A 19,092-nucleotide genomic window follows, 5' to 3' on the forward strand; every position below is an offset into this window, starting at 1 on the left:
CAGTGTGATCATGTCAGCTATGCCTTGTTAACTTATTTATATTAATTTTCTCATGTTTATCAATTTATATGTTAATGTTACCATGTATGATAATATATTCCCAATCTGATATGGCTAATTTTTAAGTTAGGGGCATAAGGTGTCCTAGTTAATAAATTATTTGACCAATGAGAGACAACAAATCTCTATATGTCTTGTTAGATTAATGTGATTGGATATAGAATTAATCAAAAATGTAATCAGGCAATTTATAGATCTATATGGTTCATCACTCTTCTGTATTCCAATGATTTGCAGAATAACAACAAGTAGCTGATGACTCTATATATAAATTGGTATATGACATTATTTCAATTAACTCCTTAATGAAAGTAAAGAAAAAAAGAAAAAACAATAATCAAGATGTGCAGGATTTGTGTCCACTGTATTTACAGCAGTAAGATAAATAATACAAATTGAAAAGGTTAAAGACTAAATGTCACAAGACACAATGGAGGAAGCCATTTTTTATTTTGAACTAATATCCCTCAGAAACCACTCCATCGATTCACTATAAAAAAAGGGACATTGCTGAGACACTTCGTGTAATATTCACAAAACGTGACGAATAATCACTTGGTGTATTATCATAAATATTATAACATTAAATGTCAGTCAACGTGACACAAATGCCACCTGGTAAGGGATAGGAACATTGGCAAAACCGGTCATTCGGGGGTAGATGTCAGAGTCACTGAACTGTGTCTGCGATGTCAGCACAAAATTCTGTAGAATTGAGGTGAGGAACAGGAAGAGTTCCGTGCGAGCCAGACCTTCTCCAAGACACATCCTCTTCCCTATTCAGAGAAATCAAATAAATATATTTATTTATTGCCATTGACCCTCGTATACTCCTGCTTTTATAACTTTTTTTTTCAGTTGACACTTATCTAGAACAGTGTGGCATCAGCAGAGAATAAGACAGAAGAGGAGAAGCCAGCTTCCCCATCATGTGACCTCTTCTGCACAATGAAAGGAGATCACATAGCATATCCAGGGGGGCGTACAGTGTATTGTGCACCAAGTGCTGTCCCTCCTTCATCTGCAGGTTCCGACTGTTAATGTAAACCATTTTAGGCTGTAGATTAGCCAGTGAGTGTAGGCATGTGGGGAGGTGTGCAGGATATGTTGGGAGGTGTTAATGGCATGTGAGGAGGTGTGAGTAGCATGTAAAGAGGTCTGAGTGGAGGTCATGTGGGGAGATGTGAGTGGCATATAAAGATGTCTGAATGGAGGTCATGTGGGGAGGTGTGTGTGGCAAGTGGGAAGTCCTGAGTGGCATAGGGTGAGCATATGGGGCGGTATGAGTGGCATCTGGGGAGTTGTGGAGTACTTGTGGGATCTAAGGGCATATAGATAAAATTTTTGAGCAAGGAATGTACATGTGGGAGCATTTTGGTGGGAGTAGTGTGGGGGTCATGTTTTAAGGCTGTTTTCAAGACTTAAATTAAGGATAATGTGGAGCCCTTTGAAGATTGGAAGGCCATATATTCGGCCCTTGCAATATATCAAATTAACCATGGTTTAGAACATTTGAAACTTGGAGTAAGCCAATAATAAGGAGACACAATTTATTTTCTGTTTTTGCAACTAAGGTCGACAGGCCAGCAAGTATAAAGCACAGTTTTACAGAATGACTGAAAACTAGTGTAATGCATGCATTGACTTTTATATGTATCTATGAAATTTCATAGTTTCCCATTTGCAGAGTCTCCGCTTTTCTTTCTACTGATAACTTTATGATTATTAGTTCACAAACCTTATTCAATAGCTCCACAACATAAAAAAGTTCCAAGTATTGTTTACAGCCTTGTATGTCTTTATTTTGTCAACATTTTTATTTAATATGAGTTATACCCTAAAAAATAAATTATCTAGAACCTTTACTCACCTGCAGTTGTTAAGGGACCTGAAATTGTATAAATATCGTTTTAGAAGAATTATGTTTCTGCCTTTTTACCCTTGTATTATTTTTAATGTGCCAACAGTGATAACAAAAGAAGAAAAATCTAAGTGGTAGTGTTATCACATTTGTAGTTAATAGGACCATTTGGAAACATTGTTCTGTGGTCCATGGGGTGCACCATTAACCGTTTAAGGTATATTAATTAATCTGCCAAGGGTAGCACAGGTATGAAAGTGACATGTGTAGATACGGTTTAGTTAGTTGTCTCTGTACTAGTGTATACAAGTCAGAGACTGGCTGGGCTAGAGGACAGGGGGGCCTTTGGGCTACCTTGGAGTGGGTCATTTGGCTACCTGCATTTTTTCCTTTAAAATATTCCTAATAGACTGCAGAGCAGAGTCTCGCCCAACGGCCTAAAATCTGTCAGTCAGTCTCTGATCTAAGTGTTTCTTTGTGTGGGTTAGCCTGCAAAAGCATACAGCTTGCTCCCCTTACTCCACTGGGTTTTCCCAGAAAGAACGCTAATTGTTCCTCTTCAAATACTGGCTCAGTATTAAGTATTCATCCAGAAATAACTGATCTTGCTCAATCTTCCTCTTTGTCTGTACATTACTTCCTTCAACACGCCAAGCCTCGCCTGCAGCTAACTTACTCTATGCTGTAGGGAAAGTGGCCAGAGGAACCGGCTTTTAACATGTGTACGTTAATAATTGCAGTACATCGCAATTAAAATTTACTATTTAAAATCTGCATGTCAGGTACAATTTAAATGCATTTCTTAGCATTTTGGAAGTGAGATAAAAGCATTGTAGGTTATAGATCATACCTATAGAAAATGGTATGAATGCATCATTTCGCTGGAACTTGCCCTCAGAGTCCAAGAAGTGGTTGGGGTTAAACTTGTGAGCGGTAGCAAAGTACTTAGGGTCTTCAAGAACAGAGGACAGCAAGGCACAGACTCCGGTACCCTAGAACATTAAAATATTTATAAAATAGTTGTTATTATCTTATACACTTTATCTACCACACCAGTGGCGTACTAGCTATGATGATAAGGACTGTGAAAATCCAGCAGTCCTGCGCTACATAGTCCTATATTTTTCTTCCCTACCTACCCTGCCCTAATAAAGCATTTATCTGTGTGCAAAAAGCAGTGAGCATATAACTAATAATGCAGGCAATAGTATATATATCATCTCCTCCGTTGCAGTACATAAAGCTTTACCATCTCTATTAGTTAGAATATTAGCCTCCTATATGCTCTCTCACCTTGGGAATTGTGTATCCTCTAAACTCTGTGTCCCTGGTTGTGGAATGGGGTGCATTCATTGGGATCACATTGCTGAATCTTTGGATCTCATGGATTACAGCATCCGTGTATGGCATCTTGCTCCGGTCCTCAATATTTGGATGGCAATCCCGTCCTATCACATGATCTATCTCTTCATGTATCTTAGCTGCAAGTACAAGAAATACACTTTTTTTATTTAAAGACAAATATAAAAATCAGACATCATTTGATTATAAAATGTATTTAATCTTAATGTAAAAACCTACATTCCATGATGGCAAAGGTTTTTGTTTTATTAATATATATATATGTATTTGAATTGAAGCCTGAGGTGTATTGCCTCCTATTACCCATTGCTGTGCAGAACGCCAGTGCAGGGGGCTTTCCCTAAAGGGAAAGTGTCCAAATTCTCCTCAAATCCTGGAGCCATAAGGCACTTTTGAGAACAAGATTCTTCAGAACCCCCATTTGCCAAAGCTAAGGGGGACTGGTTAAAGTCCCCACTCCCACAGAGCCATAATACTCTGTGGGCTCAATTACCTACGTGTCCACTTCTGCTGCAAGGCTCAGATGGGCTCCTTTCTCACTGAGGTAGGGTGAAGCTTCTCTCTGGGAACTGTTTCTTCAGCTCCCCTTATAAGGAGGGAGCCTCTGATAACTTGGGGAAAGAGTAATCTATGTAGGTCTGGACCCAAAACCCCTCGAGACATATGGGCAAAGCAAAGCAAGCAAAAAATATGCATCAGATGCTAAGTGTCAATAGTAAAAATAAATAAGTACCTGAATGCCCTGGCCCAATAGCCAGTGGGTTAAAAAAAATTCTGGCCAAGCCAATAGGCCAGACCTGTTATATAATAGTGCTGCAGGAGGGACAAAGTGCATTATGCTAGTGCCTAACTCTATTCACTGTGCAGGTGCAGACCCATTATCTGTGAATTCTCAGACACCCATGGTCCTGTGCTTACCAAGGGCACGTAGAATCCCGGATTCTAGACATTATCATCTTTTTGGCTAAAAGACCAAGACAGTTGTGTGTGTGTGTGTGTGTGTGTTAGGGAATTTAGACTGTAAGCTCCAATGGGGCAGGGACTGATGTGAGTGAGTTCTCTGTACAGTGCTGCAGAATTAGTGGCGCTATATAAATAATTGATGATGATGACCTCTTTTACTTTGCAAAAATCGGTTATGGATTGGTAGCAATATGATATTATTGTGTGAGTTTTAGGCCAACAAAAAAATTACATTTATATGTATATGTATGTCTGTACCAGTGTTTTTTTGCCACTATACATTGCAACATTCTTCACTTTGAACATTTCACACAGGTGACATTAAGTGTCATCTTAAAGACAAACCTAGAGACCACGGCAGACATGCCAGGGCAGTGGTCCCAACCCATTCTTAGACCTTAGTCCTCTGGAGTGCATAGCATTGGAGCCCTCCTCCAACCTCCAAGTAAATTTCACTTCAGAATACATGCATTAACTACTCAAATCACTGTAATGCTGTGATGAAATAAATCTTAACATCCCCACCAACAATTTAAATGTGCCCATGTTTTCTAAGTTAATCTCCATTAGCCTTTTTAAAAATGAGATTTTTCAACAACAACACCACCAAGGGCTACCACCCTAGACTGCTAACGAGTCAGCCTATTGAATAATCAGCATTATGCATTTTGTCAAATCATTTGGTGTAATATTTTCCCTGCATGACCGCACATATACACAAATGGGGGAAAAACATTACTTTTCACATGTGAAATTACTAATGTGTGTGAAATCAACTGATACGATGTAAAAACTTTGATGTTATGGACAAAAACATATATGGTTATGATGTTATTTCTTTCTTCCATCATGTTATATGTAGATGCATAGGAGCCAAGTCAGGTGTAACAGAACCCCACAGGGGTGGCACCCATTATAGGGGGGGTGGGGGTCAGCCACAGGAAGAACAATTTGGGGATAGTGGCCACCGGTAAATCTACCTACATTTATTTATTAAAATGTATGCAAGCAATACATCATTGTAAGAACAAATGGATTGAATTGGAACACACACGCTTAGCTTGATCCATACAACCTTGGAGAGATTGACCAATGCCATTGTTTAATCTGACATCCACCATTTACCCTCCTGCCCCTGTGGTACCTTTGTACTCTCCTGCCCCTGAGCCACATGTTTACCCTCCTGCTCTAAAGTGTGCAACTGTGTCTAAACATTTGAAACAGTATACTGCAATGCTAATTGTGAATTCATTAGATGTACTTTTTAATGTGAAAGGTACAACTACCACTTTTAAGAAAGCTGTCAGCAGATTTTTTCATTTTTTTTATATGTTCAAATGAAATGGCACAATGGCACCCACCTCCCATGATCTTATCATGTTGTTTAGTGAGATGAGTTCATCAGTTGTGCGGGTGAATTGTCAGTCATCCCATTAGATTGTGAGAGTGAATGCCGTGTTTGGCAATCACTGTCATCCGTCAGTTACACCTGCCCTGGAGGAGGTGTAAACCTTATGTCTGAAACCAAGGGTATTTTTGCGTATGCCTGAATATGAATTGCCCGCATCTGCTTTGGAAAACCTTCACTGTACCTTGTCTATGTTCAGCCAACTCCGTTTCGCCCTTCAAGTCTTGCATTCTTTGGCGTGAGGTCCATTTGTGAGCATGCGCAGAGCAATATTTACTCAAAATACAGCATACAAAGGGAATTACATTACTTAATGAATCACCCCCAAATACATGAAGCAATATTTCTATCAGTGTAGATAGTCTATATGAAACCCCAACTTTTATTTTGTTGGCTTTGCAAAAGAACCTGCACTTGCTCTCAATGTACACACCTTGTATATCTGGGTACTTGAGAAGCAGAAGAAATCCGTGCTTTAAAGTTGTGGCAACAGTTTCACCCCCAGCAAAAAACAGGTTGTTAAGAGTCAGAATTAAGTTCCTCATGTTGAATTCTGAGTCAGGATTATCCTTTTCCTGAAAGCACAACAGGGCAACAAAAAAATGTCAGATGTCCTCCACATACATTCTGTATAGCACAGATGGGAATTGTCAGCTCTCCAGCAGTTACTAGCAAAGTACACATGTTTGAAATATAGACCCATCTCCCAATATTTCTGACTAGACCATTGATACATGCTCCTCTCTGCCAGGCTATACTTATATGAACCCAAACCACTCCCGCCCACAATACTATCCCATTTGACATTTGAGGATGTTATTACATAAAGTAAATGGTCTGCCTATTTAAAGAAGAACACAATGCTTTTCAAACTTTATTCTCTAAATTTTCAGAGTAACATGATTTCAGAGGATATTCTGCACTTAATTTATCAGGATAATTGCACTTATTTATTGTTTATATTCAAATTAGTCATGGAATTTAAAGTGAGCTTTGAGTATTCACCATGTAATAGACAGAAATGTAGTTATAAATTTGTGCTGCAGAAATACTAAAGCAAATTGTACATTTAATAATTTTATGGAGAGATTTAGAATTGACCAAAGATTGTATAAAAATTATAAATGGGAAGCAATGATAAGGAAATCTATTTTATAATTTAGTAAGAGAGGTGTAAAATCAGGTGATACAAACATAACCTAACTTAATAATCATGTGAAGAAAAGATAAATTTACCCAAAACTAATATTTAAAATGTAAAGTTTTGGGTGGATTTCACTAAGATATGATAAAATATCAATTTTTAGTTATCTTTGCAGTGACGCTCCCGAAGGCTCGGGATTGTCCAAAGCTGCACTTCCCTAAGTTACTGCACAGCATCATACTCCAGAGCTGCTGGTAAAGGTTGTATCTGGATCTGGATCATTGACAGATTATGGCCAGAGAGTAGGCTTAGCCAGCGATAACTGAAAGCAGCAGGGGCAGACATTGAAAAACCCATCACCCTCATACAAACTAAATAATTGTAGATACGATGGCAGAAATCTGAGGCTCCTTGGATATGGACTGACATGGGAGAGGCCCCGGTGACACTTCCCACATAGAACCTTTACCCACAAGCACCTATTTATTTTTTAAGAATTACACTATTTAAATACCTTAATTGAGACTCAGAAACTGAAATTAAGTCTTGTATTGTTATTTCAGATTACTGCAGGTGAACTGATTTAGGATTTATCTATAGGAGCTAGGAGCTTAGATGCTATCAGCCTAAAAAGGCCTAATTTATGCCACCAGATTTAAATAGATCACCATCACTTCACCTGAATTCTATTGTGTCAGGCACTGTCCCTGCCCTCTTTCGTTAACACAGAAATGGGGTCCTTCTCGCTCACAGGAAGCTGTGTCTGGGTGCTTAGCAACCAGACGCACCAAAGCCCGGCCGTCCGGTGACCTCCATTGAGCATGCGTGTCCCTTTGCTAGGCAACAGGATGCTCTTCTGGCACCTGGCCGTGGCTGCTGACGTCACCACCGTCGGTGATTGGTCCTCTTCTCTGCTATTTAAGGAAGACTCTGGCACCAATAGAGTGATCATCTGACCACCTTTTCTGTCAGTCCCAATCAACATTTACTTGTCTAATCAGATGTTGTTTGGGATTGGAGGTCATTTTGTGCCCATACATCATATGGCTTGTGATTAAATAGGTCTGCAAATTCCCTAACTTGCCATTACAATTTCAGTGTGTATGAGCATCTTTACTCTGCTGTGGAAAAATACAATATCTGCCATATATTTTCATGAACAGTGGCTAAACTGTGATTAAATTGGTATAATAAATCACATTACAGTGAAAAAAAGCAATATTTAATTATATTTTTTCTAAAGCACTAATAACAGTGAGATTTTGTTCTATATTCTATGGATACCTCCTGCATTTTGATTAGGAAACAGTCTATGTAATCTCTGGGGTCATTGACATCCAGTGTCTTCAGGTTCATCTGGACTCGCTCAGCTACAAAATCATTCAGTTCCTCCAGCAATGTGGTGATTTTTTGGTGAGGTCCGGGAATGTGGTTCATTATCATCGGAATCATATCTTGGATCTGTTAATACATGAAGGAAATGTGCTTATTTCAATGTCATGAAGTATTAGTTTTACTCACAAAAAGTTGTTTCCCCCTTTAAAAATCAAAATTAAGTAATGTGAATAGATGTCTGCAACTTCATCTAATTTGGCAGCCACATTAATAAATTAAGTACTATTAGCTAGAGGGGTCAGTACGCAACCAGCCAATCAGAAGCGGCTAGCTAGTGTAGATCATTGCAGTCATCATCATTGAGTATTATTGCACCAGTCCTCCAGCAACCGCAAGAGATTGTCTCCTTCAGTCTCACTTACTGTACCCGACCTACGCTTGACCACCCCTTCCCTCCCTCATTCGTCTCCCTAAGTATAAGGAGTCATAGATGTAAGATCAACAAAACTGTATACGGATGTATTTGCATGCATTTTCAGTGTGCATGCACAATACAGAAATGCGGATTTTATGCAAAAAAAATGTGTCTACCCTTAAAAACCATATTATTCTTAACTGTGTCTTCTCCATCCCCATTCAACAAATAAAATATTTTTTTATAAGTACTTAGATACTTAATCCAAACTTAGCAAAGCACACCCTTATCCTCCTAACTCCACTTAGCAAAAGGTAAAAATGTTCCTCCATCTTGTCCAGCAAGACCATACTCTTACCCATAAAACTAGGTGCATTTTGCAAAAAAGTAGGCATGTATGTATTATGCAAATAATGTCAAGTTCAGTTAACTATAGTTAGTATTTTTATGGTTTGGTACTTTCTGAGAAGTGATATGCATTTTTTTTTTATATATATATATGTTTTGTATGTACTGGAATGGGAATAACGGATTCATGAACTTGTGGATTATGATTTATATGTATATTAAATTGAAAGGTAAATTCATGCATCAGTAAACTTACTAAATAACTGTGATATGTGTTACCATTGTCTGCTTTTTACTCTACCTGCCCCCAGGTGGAGCTCATGAGCTCAAATGTTTCATAGAAAATGTCTAGCATTCTGTGAAACTTGGCATCATCGTAGTGGAAGCGGCTCCCAAAGACAACAGAGGAGATTACATTGGAAACAGCCTTGGAAATGATAGTGGCCGGGTCAAACTCCAGCTCTGGAACATAAAATATAAAATGAGCAGAATTTTTTTTTCCACTTAACTAATCCACAAAATCTAGTAGAATAAATGGACTTAATGTGGATATTTTATGTGATAAATAAACATCAATAAGAAATGAAACAAAATCCAATGAAACATATTTCATTCATTCCTACTTCCACTTTGTGCCTTACTTCATTTTTAGTTAGTTGACTGCAATATCATCATGAGCTTTCATCATACATATTGGATCAGACCACAAAGTTACTGGTGTCCTCTGTTTGTAGGCAACAGGTGCACTTCAGTTATTCTATACAAAATAAGTGGTTCAGCTCATTGCATACAAGAGACACTTGCTCTACAGTTCACCCTAATGGCAAATTTATTATGCATAGTGGGGAAAAATGTTTGGGCTTTATGTAACTTGAAGTTAAAAATGCACCTTATCAAAGATATTAAAATTAAGTAAATGATTTACTTATATCTAGGCTTACCAAAGAAAACAAGTCATTTTTTGCATTAAATAATTGTCCTTAGCACAGACAAATCTGCTGTTCTCCTATGTGGTTAATTCTCTGAATTCATGAATATTGTTTAGAGAAGACTACTAGACCATATAATATGGCATCATTTAATACTCCACTTGAATTAAATGTTAATAGTTGCTTTAATATATTTTGTGCATGGTTAAGTTTTAAAAAGGCAAGAGTTCAGAGAACAGCATATGATTGCATATGAACCAGTGCAGCCATTCCATGATTCCCCCCCCCCTCTTTTAAAATTCTCACAGCTAAATGCAGCCAAAAAGGACTAGCATGCAACACAAGGGGAAAATGCAACTCCAATAACAGTCCATAGACTAACATACCATTATAGGACCGGAGCTCCTCCACCAGGTAGCTACACTCCTCCTTGATCCTCTCATTAATACTCCTCTTTCCTAATCCAAAATGTCTTAGTGTTGAGAGAGAAAAACGTCTGAGCTGTTTCCAGCGATTTCCCTCACTTGCCATTAACCCTGGAAAACAATAATTAGATTGCTATTATTTTTGTCATTGTTCAGCCACGAGTAGCAAAGAATCCCTGAAGTTGGCAAATGTATAGTCTATGCATAAATATTAGTTTGGAAAGGAAGAAGGTTAAGTGGCCCAAAAGTGGGACAGCTGGGAAGTGTTCACTTTCAAACCGCGTGACAATACAAGAAGTTCCCTGCCCAATCGAAATTACAATTTATCTTTAGATGTCTGGGACAAAGGAATACAACGTGTTGTGTAAGGTCCAAAGGAGTTGACATTGAATATCAAATCCTCGTCTTCAGCCAGTAACACTGCTATGCCCTGTCCCTGATTGTATTTGGATGCATTTGCTTTTCATGTTACTTTATCTATCTGGGTGCAGTTATGCTATACCAATTGACAAGGCAATTCTACTACACTCTATACTGATTGGTTTTGTGTACATAATACTGTACAATTCTGTTATATTTTATACAGCCATAGGGAACTATGCCTACCCAACATAACATGACCACTGCTCATTTTGATAAAACAATTCTATTACATTCTATATATGTTTAGGGCATTACACCACCGTGTAATTTGACCATTGGATATGAGCCCAGCAGAATTCTATTGCACCCTATGCTGACATTGGACAGTACACCTAACCAACACAATGTAATCACTGAACAGAATCATAATAGACTAGTACTACACGTTATAGAGCCATAGTATACTACAATACATTACCCCTGCACAGTATGATAAAATAATTCTATTATACTGTATAGAGACAAATGACACAATACACACAATACACACAATGCAATATTATCCCTGGACATAAATATCATAAAATCTGTTACACTCAATATAGTCCAGTGGTCTAAGTGGGCAGATAAACGGTGGTATGCTATACCGCCACTTCTACTACTGCCTTCATTGTAAACCTATCAAATTCCATTCACTTACATTTTCCATACCATCACTTCTAAATTTCCAGTTCAACCTCTGCATAGGATTCTTCACATTCTAACACAACGACTTGACATGATCATAATACAATTCAATTACACTCTATACAGACATAGGACATTATAGCCCAACATGACTGGACATGATCACAAAACAATTCTATTACACTGTAAACAGACAGGAATGTACACCTCTCAACATAAAACCTCCAATGGACAACTGTTTTCCACAGGATACTTACCATATACAGTACCCTCTGTTTTCAAGTAGACCAATAAGAGAAAAATGGGGTTTCACAATGAATGTAATGGTGAATGTCTTCATGTAGCAAGAGACATTCTGCATTTTGGGGATTTGTATAAATCCATTTTTTGAGTATCTTAATGTAGCTCAGTAAAATGAAATAATAGTGATAGAACTCACATATATATTTTTTTCTTTTCAATTTTTCATGTAAAATGTAATGGGTAATCCTTTACCATATCCTTGGAAGACTCTGTCCACTGTGGGCTGTCTTCCCCGACCTATAAAGTCATCTCCATTATCCACCAGAGCCTCTTTCACTGCTTCATAACCACAGAACACAACCACGGGGTTGGGCCCAAAGTAAAAGGTGTATACAGGACCATATTGTTTACCCAGCTGTATAGAAGAGAATATAACTTTAAGAAATATGACCGTCAAGAAGAGTTATATTAAGCAGCTTAAATTTAGCTAACTACAAAGTATACAAATGTAAATGCAACTGATGATAAACATATGTAAATTTTGTATAAACATTTTTGAGTTTTTAGAAAATAGTAAACAATTATTTTTGAAGTTTTAGGGAATACTAGACATATAAAAAAAAGGCTTTTTGCCACATTTTCCATAGGTTTTGCAATTGAGCAATTTATTAGGGGGAGAGCTTGGCACTAAGGGTTGAAAATGTAAACATTGAATTTTTTCTCTCTCTATCCAACGGGCTCTTTGTTGAAGTGGCCCTCTCCACCAATGTAAATAGCAATAAAAGTATAGTGGGAGTAATTCTCTTCATCAATAATACTCAGAAAGAAATGATAACAGTACCATTACAGATCAGGCCAGCAAAACTTAATACTTTAGATTAAAATAGGTAATAATGTGTCATCAGCAACAGGCGCAAATGCTTACCACCGCAATCCCCAGCTGTCTCTTCAGATGCTGGTTTACTTAAGCAACCCACAAACAGCTGTACAATCAGTGTAGTGTGATCACAGGATTGCACTGCAGCTAATCTCTGTGAAGGGAGCTTGGCTCAGCAGAGGCCCTGTGGTTGTCCTTTTGCCCATTATTGTGCAGGAAGTGCTGTCTTTCATGCCGGGGCTAGTTGTAGCCATGCTGTGAGTACTTGAGCCTGAGCTCTGGTTTTGTTTGATTACCTTGTGGGACCATGACTGTAAACTGACTCTGTCTGTTGCTGAAGGCCTGACCTTGTCTGCTAGCTGCCTTCCTCCCCTGACCTCTGCCTGAATATTGATCTTGCCAGTTAGCCATCTGCCCTAACCTCTGCCTGGACACTAACCTTGGCTGTAAATCGCCTATCCAGACCTCTGCCTCCATGCTACCTCTCACTCCCACCTACAAGACTTTTCATATTCCACTAAGCACTTCCCTGCTACATCCGATCAGACACACCCACAGACTTTGAATCGTTAAACACTTTCTGAAAGCTCATCTCTTCATTAAAGCTTACCCTTACCCACCTATACTACCTCATTCCTCTTGATTCACATGATCGCACTGAAGCTAATCAATGTGAAGGGTGCTTGTCTCAACATAGGCCCTCTGATTGGCTCACTGCTCCTGGTAGTGCAGGAAATTCTGCAACTCATGCTGGTGATAGTTGTAGCCATGCCATATGTATTTGTCCATGCATTCTGGTTCTGTTTGATTCTCTGGTGTGACCCTGCCTGGATACTGGCTCTGTCTGTTGCTGGAGCCCTGACCTTTGCTTGGATTTTGTCTTTGTCTGCTAGTTATCTGCCTTGACCTCTGCTTGGATATTGACCTTGCTTGATAGCCACCTGCCCTGCCCTCTGTCTAGTCATTGTACCCTTTCTTGTACCCTGGTGAGTCCTGTTCCGGTTACATTTCTGCCCAATGTCATTTACATCAATTTCAAATATATCCGCATCAACATCAGAACTGGTATAATCCCCTACAACCATGTGTTAAGTTCTGGGGTAACTGAGTGACATATCCTGCTTTATGGGGCTGCTGTGGGTGAAAGTCATTCTTGGGCAGCACGGTGGCTTAGTGACTAGAACTTCTGCCTCATAGTGCTGGGTTCATGAGTTCAATTCCTGATCATAGCCTTAGCTGTGTGGAGTTTGTATGTTCAACCCGTGTTTGCGTGTGTTTCCGGTTTCCTCCCACACTCCAAAAGCTTAATAGTAGGTTAATTGGCTGCTATCAAATTGACCTTAGTCTCTGTGTGTGTGTGTTAGGGAATTTAGACTGTAAGCTCCAATGGGGCAGGGACTGATGTGAGTTTTCTGTAAAGCACTGCGATATTAGTGACGCTTTATAAATAGCTGATAATGATGATGGGACTTAATCCAGTTTCTGACATCTAGCATTAAATGATATTTGTCATCAACATTTATAATAACACCAAACGATGTTTGTACACAAAGACCATATATTATTAAATATAGGAGATAAACACATTGGAAAAATAATAATTTTGGCACTTCATAAAAAAAAACCCCAAACATATAAAATCCCAAAAAGTGATGGAACACTGCAAACAGGAGAGAGGAAATATAAAAATACTGTATGAATTTGAATTAAGAGTGGAGTTGATAGACTTTTAAGCAGGAATTTTTTTTATTTTTACTTTGAATACTTTTCAAACAAAGGTTATAAATGAAACAAAGTGAAGCTTGCACAGTATATAGACATAGGTAAGGAGGAGATATGGATCTCTCTGAGATCAATAGCTTAATGATCATGATAATACGATTCAAGGATTTATATTTTTTGCATACTATAACCTGTTAGCAGATGCAAAATGTGTAATGTTAATATGGTATGTCAGCATGGGTGTGCAGAAAACAGGAAAATAATAAATCCGAATACAACATACAGTTTTCCTAAACTTTCTGTGCTGTGACATGTGCAAGGATGAAATAGTTAAACACAAAACAGAACAGTCCTGTGAACACGGGAGATGCAGCTAAATAAATAAAGCAGACTGACCTCCATAAGAGTCTTTGCCATTTCTCCATTTCTGACTTGCAGCAGGTTCCCTATCAATGGCAGTGGGGTAGGTCCTGGGGGAAGCTTATGTCTCTTATAGAGATGATTCCACATAAAATAAAATACAGTAAGAGAGAGAACAGCGGTGAGGAGGATTGTCCCACATCCTAGTGGCTCCATGTTTTTTAGTGTCAGAGCTCTGGATTGTATTTAATTGAACTACAGTCTCTGTGTTTACGTGGATTTGAGCCAAGAGGCCAGAATACAGAATTCTTTGAATCCTGCTTACTAATTGGCTGCTAGCCACATGTTATTCTTGCAAGAACAGATATGAAAAAGGAGAGAAAAGGGCAAAGGGTGAAATTTCTATACTCGAAAGAGCCTTTATAGGGATGCACAGTGGGATTCACAAAGTAATAACATTGAAAGCTGAGAAAAATGTTTACCTTTATTTTTAATACTGGCTAGAAAAAAATAATATTCACCTTGTCAAGAAAGTGTCAAATAAGAGTTGATATTTGTTGCAAACGACAATGAACATTGCAACTGTACAAAAATAGAAATAGAGATACATTATGTAAAAAAGTTCAATAGTATAAAATTTCCAAAAATGCACTGACAGTTCTTAGAAAAGTCCTCTGAGGAGCACAGAAAAGGTGTAGTACAAGTGCCTTCATAGTCTTACTTTTGATTATACTGGCCTACTGCCCTGGAAGGTCTGGGAGGCTCACAGATTCCAGTAGAAGCGGGGCTTAATGAATTAAATCACGTCATCAGGCCTTATGCCTTGCTGTGTAATGCAGTAAATAACGTCATTCCAAATCAGGAGACGGGGCCACTGTGACATCCCATCCTGTACTTGCCACCTTACCTCTCCTCTGGGATCTCCCAGAGGGGAGATACTAAAAGTCGGCAAGTGTGCTTTTGATAAATGTTATTCCACATATTCCAACATTAAGGTTCCCCCTTTATCCGACTCTCTTCCAGTCCTGTCGATTACACCCTAAAATCATTGCCAGAATACATTTTATTACTTAACATGCTAACAAAATTCTTACCCATTCTCTCATCTTCTCCCGTCTTGACTACTGCAACCTCTTGCTATCTGGCATTTACAACACCCATATATCTACACTTCAATCCAACCTAAATACTGCTGCAAGACTGATCTTCCTCTCTGACTGCTCCACATCCGTGCACCACTTTGCAAATACCTACACTGGCTCCCAATGTCCTCCAAAATCCAATTCAAATGAATCACCCTTACCTGCAAAGCCCTCAACAAAACTACCCCTTCATACATCTCATATCTCATATCAAAATACTCTCAATCCCGTCCTCTTAGATCTACTTTTGACCTGCGCTGTGTCTCATCTCTGGTAACCACCGCTCAGTCGCGCCTACAAGAATTCTACCGTTCTGCTCCCCATTTATGAAATTCCCTATCATCTGCAACCAGGATTTCTCATAGCCTTCAAATATTTAGACGTTATCTAAATTCCCATCTGTTTTATAAATCTTACCTTATCCTTGATGATACTATTCACACTAATACACACTTACAACTGTCCCAATCTCTATTCTAAGCCATACTCGCTCCTCTTGTTTCAGCTATGCCCTCTTCCACTTAGAATATAAGCTCTCTATATGTATTACAACAATCGCCAATTTATATACCTCAATCTGTTTTTCGTACAATCGGCAGTTTTATTTCCTCATTAGTGTGGGTAAATAAACGAGCTAGTGTCAAGTTTATTAATTTATGTAGATCCTGGAGGTTCGGGAGACTAGCCCTACCGAATCTGGGACTTTATTATTTTGCCTCTCAATTAGTACATATTAACATGTAGCTGCAGTCTCGTGGAGTCTCGTACCTTTATGATATTTAAATCTCCAAAACGGGCTCTAAGCACTCCAGAGCCCAGTTTCTCTTAGCTGGTAGACGATCTATTGGTGATCCTCCCCTGATAACAGAGACTCTAAGCATTTGGCGGGCTTCGCTTAAAAGTACAAATAATTCTGGTTATGATCCTAACACCCCATTGTGGTATAATTCAAACTTTGATGAACTGGTAAAAATGAGATGAGGCCTGGCACTTATATGACATCCTCCACCTTGGATAATTATATGTAGACAGGGTATTACACTCCTTTGAACAACTTCAGAGATTCTACAGATTACCTGGAAGTAATTTCTTTAAAACCTACAACTTAGAGAAGCCTTGATATCACAGTTTAGGGAGGTCAGCCCAGACCTTCTTGCACACCCCTACGGGTACAATTAGCAAGGCTGGACACAAAGCACCAGGTCTCATCTATATGCTCAATTCTCATGGAAAAAGAAGGCACGCATGGTCTTTGGAGATTGCGACACACATGGGAAGCTGACCTAGGAGAGATTAGTGATAAGGCTTGGGGAAATATGTTAGAAAGTTCATATCAAGTTGCTGCCTCTGTCAGATTTCGCCAAATTCAATTTTTCTTTCTACATAGGGCATACCTCACTCCCCTCCAACTCTCCAAACTTGGTGAGAGACAACTAGTTCTTTGCCCCAGATGTGAGAGTGCTGGAGAGGACTTTTGGCATATGGTATGGAGCAGCCCAGTGGTGTTATTCTTCTGGCAAGTGGTGGGAAAATGTATAAATGTCTAAAATTAGATCTGGAAATATCCTCCATTAATCCGAGCTTGTTTTTCTTTGGCTTGGGTCTAAATAAGAACACGCATAGATTCATTAGATTACTTGTCAATATATTACTTATGTTAGCGAAAGTGATGATTGCCAGAAAATGGATGGCTCTGGAGGGCCCTATTCTAAAGGACTGGATTGATCTTGTAAATTATACTGTATCACATGAACAATTTGTGTATACTAGTCGTAACTTGACTAATAAGTATGGAAAATTTGGTATCGGTGGAGGATTTCTCCATATGTTACGGAGGGGCTGTGGGAGATGGATCTCTCTTAGGTACTATGCCCTGGACAGATTCCTAGCCACTAATATTTTAATAATCGGACATTATAGATATATATGCTTATTTTGAAATGATAAAGACCACTTTTTGTGACTAAGGACATTTCACACAAAACAAATATATTCAAATCTTTTCTTTATTCTAATGTTGCATGTTTAACTACAGATATTTTCTGATTTACACTATGATTAAATATTGTAAGTTTGATTTTGTGATACTGATACTATCCCTGCGTGGGTTTATCTTAGTTGAGTGTTGTTAAGGTTTTATTAATAATGTAAAAACCTTCAATAAATATTTGCTTAAATAAAAAAAAAGAATGTAAGCTCTCTAATGAGCAGAGTCACCCACACCCTTTGCTTTCATGTCTGCATTTACTTGGTCTGCCTTGTATGTCCTTGTTTTATGTATGTTCTGTTTTCACAATGATAATAATAATATCAAGGAAAGTCTCCTACAATGAAAATTTCCTGCTACAATTGTATGCTGCTCTTTTGATTAACATTATTAGGAAAATGTTAGCAGTGAGGATCATAGGGGGTGGGGAAGCACTGTATGAAGGAGAGGTAGACTTGTAGATCCAAAAGCAGATGGAAGGTGTAGAGGTGCAGTGGCTATTGGACATTGTGACATCATCACTGTTTTTTGTACACTCAAACTGTATATAAGCGAGCCCTTGGGCCAGCATTAAATCTCTTTGACTGCAGACTACAAGACTGAAACTGGACCTGGGCCCAGGGGGTGCTTGCCTAATGTATTCATATATACTTTCCTTTATATTGTTATACCTTTTATGTATCATCATGGTTTGTTTTATCCTGCTATCTTTTGCTATTAAATCTCTTTGTGCTTTGAAACCACATTAATTGCATCGACAATATTTATTGGTAGCGACAATGCGAACATTACAGATGGGTGGCTCATTGAGTGATGCCACATTGCTGAAGGATTCACAAAACCTACGGATTTCGGTTTATCAACAAAGGGTGGGAGATGAGTCCTATAGGAATGCAAATAGTTCTATGTCTTTATATCATCCAGTGTTGCTAAACCGAATATTGCCGTGTGTAATCTGAGAGGTGCTGGTGAGGACTTAGGGACAAGAAAGAAATAGTTTCTTTTTCATGTCATTTTGTGATTAATACGTGGTTTGTTTGCATAGTGTACGCATATATTTCCCTGTATATTTGTCACATGTTTAAATGGTTGTATTGATAGATATTGCTGTTGTATTTTATAGTGAAACTAATTGTTAAAACCTCTGAGTAATAACTAACATTTGGAAAAATATTTTTCCACACAGAAAACAAAAGTGTATGTGTATTGTGATTTGTGTAATTGTGAAAGTAGACAGACTAGTGAAGAAAAAGGGCATAGAGTTGACATCAATGTTGGTATATGAAGTATATGTTGAAAACAATAATTTTCATAAGAATCCCAATATTAATTGTAGAGCATATAGAAAACTAGTATATGTAAGCTGTGCGATCGGACCGCACGGTTGCGTACGCAACCCGGATTGTGACTTTTGGATTTGTCAGAGGAAATTTGCTGGAAAGGCTGGTATTATTCAATATT

At 38.4% G+C, this 19,092-nt stretch overlaps 1 protein-coding gene across 1 annotated transcript; it reads right to left on the reverse strand.

Moving 5' to 3' along the window:
* Positions 1–490: 490 nt before the first annotated feature.
* Positions 491–14,775, reverse strand: LOC142102243 (cytochrome P450 2G1-like). The gene is made up of 9 exons (XM_075186978.1): positions 14,539–14,775; positions 11,796–11,958; positions 10,212–10,361; positions 9,198–9,358; positions 8,083–8,259; positions 6,088–6,229; positions 3,215–3,402; positions 2,772–2,913; positions 491–836 (listed from the first exon to the last, which is right to left on the reverse strand). The coding sequence occupies exons 1-9, from the start codon at positions 14,716–14,718 to the stop codon at positions 655–657; spliced, it is 1,485 nt and encodes a 494-aa protein (XP_075043079.1). The 5' UTR covers positions 14,719–14,775; the 3' UTR covers positions 491–654.
* Positions 14,776–19,092: the final 4,317 nt, after the last annotated feature.

The sequence above is a fragment of the Mixophyes fleayi genome, chromosome 9 (assembly GCF_038048845.1).
Source record: "Mixophyes fleayi isolate aMixFle1 chromosome 9, aMixFle1.hap1, whole genome shotgun sequence".
NCBI lineage: Eukaryota > Metazoa > Chordata > Amphibia > Anura > Limnodynastidae > Mixophyes > Mixophyes fleayi.

Bases quoted from the DNA above. Each gene is read 5' to 3' on its own strand.
- LOC142102243 (XM_075186978.1), bottom strand. From the start codon at position 14,718: ATGGAGCCACTAGGATGTGGGACAATCCTCCTCACCGCTGTTCTCTCT. The intron at 9,359-10,211 runs GTATGTTAGTCT...TTTATGTTCCAG, and splicing joins GGAGCTCCGGTCCTATAATG to AGCTGGAGTTTGACCCGGCC. The intron at 8,260-9,197 runs GTAGAGTAAAAA...ATGTATTAACAG, and splicing joins TGAGCTCCACCTGGGGGCAG to ATCCAAGATATGATTCCGAT.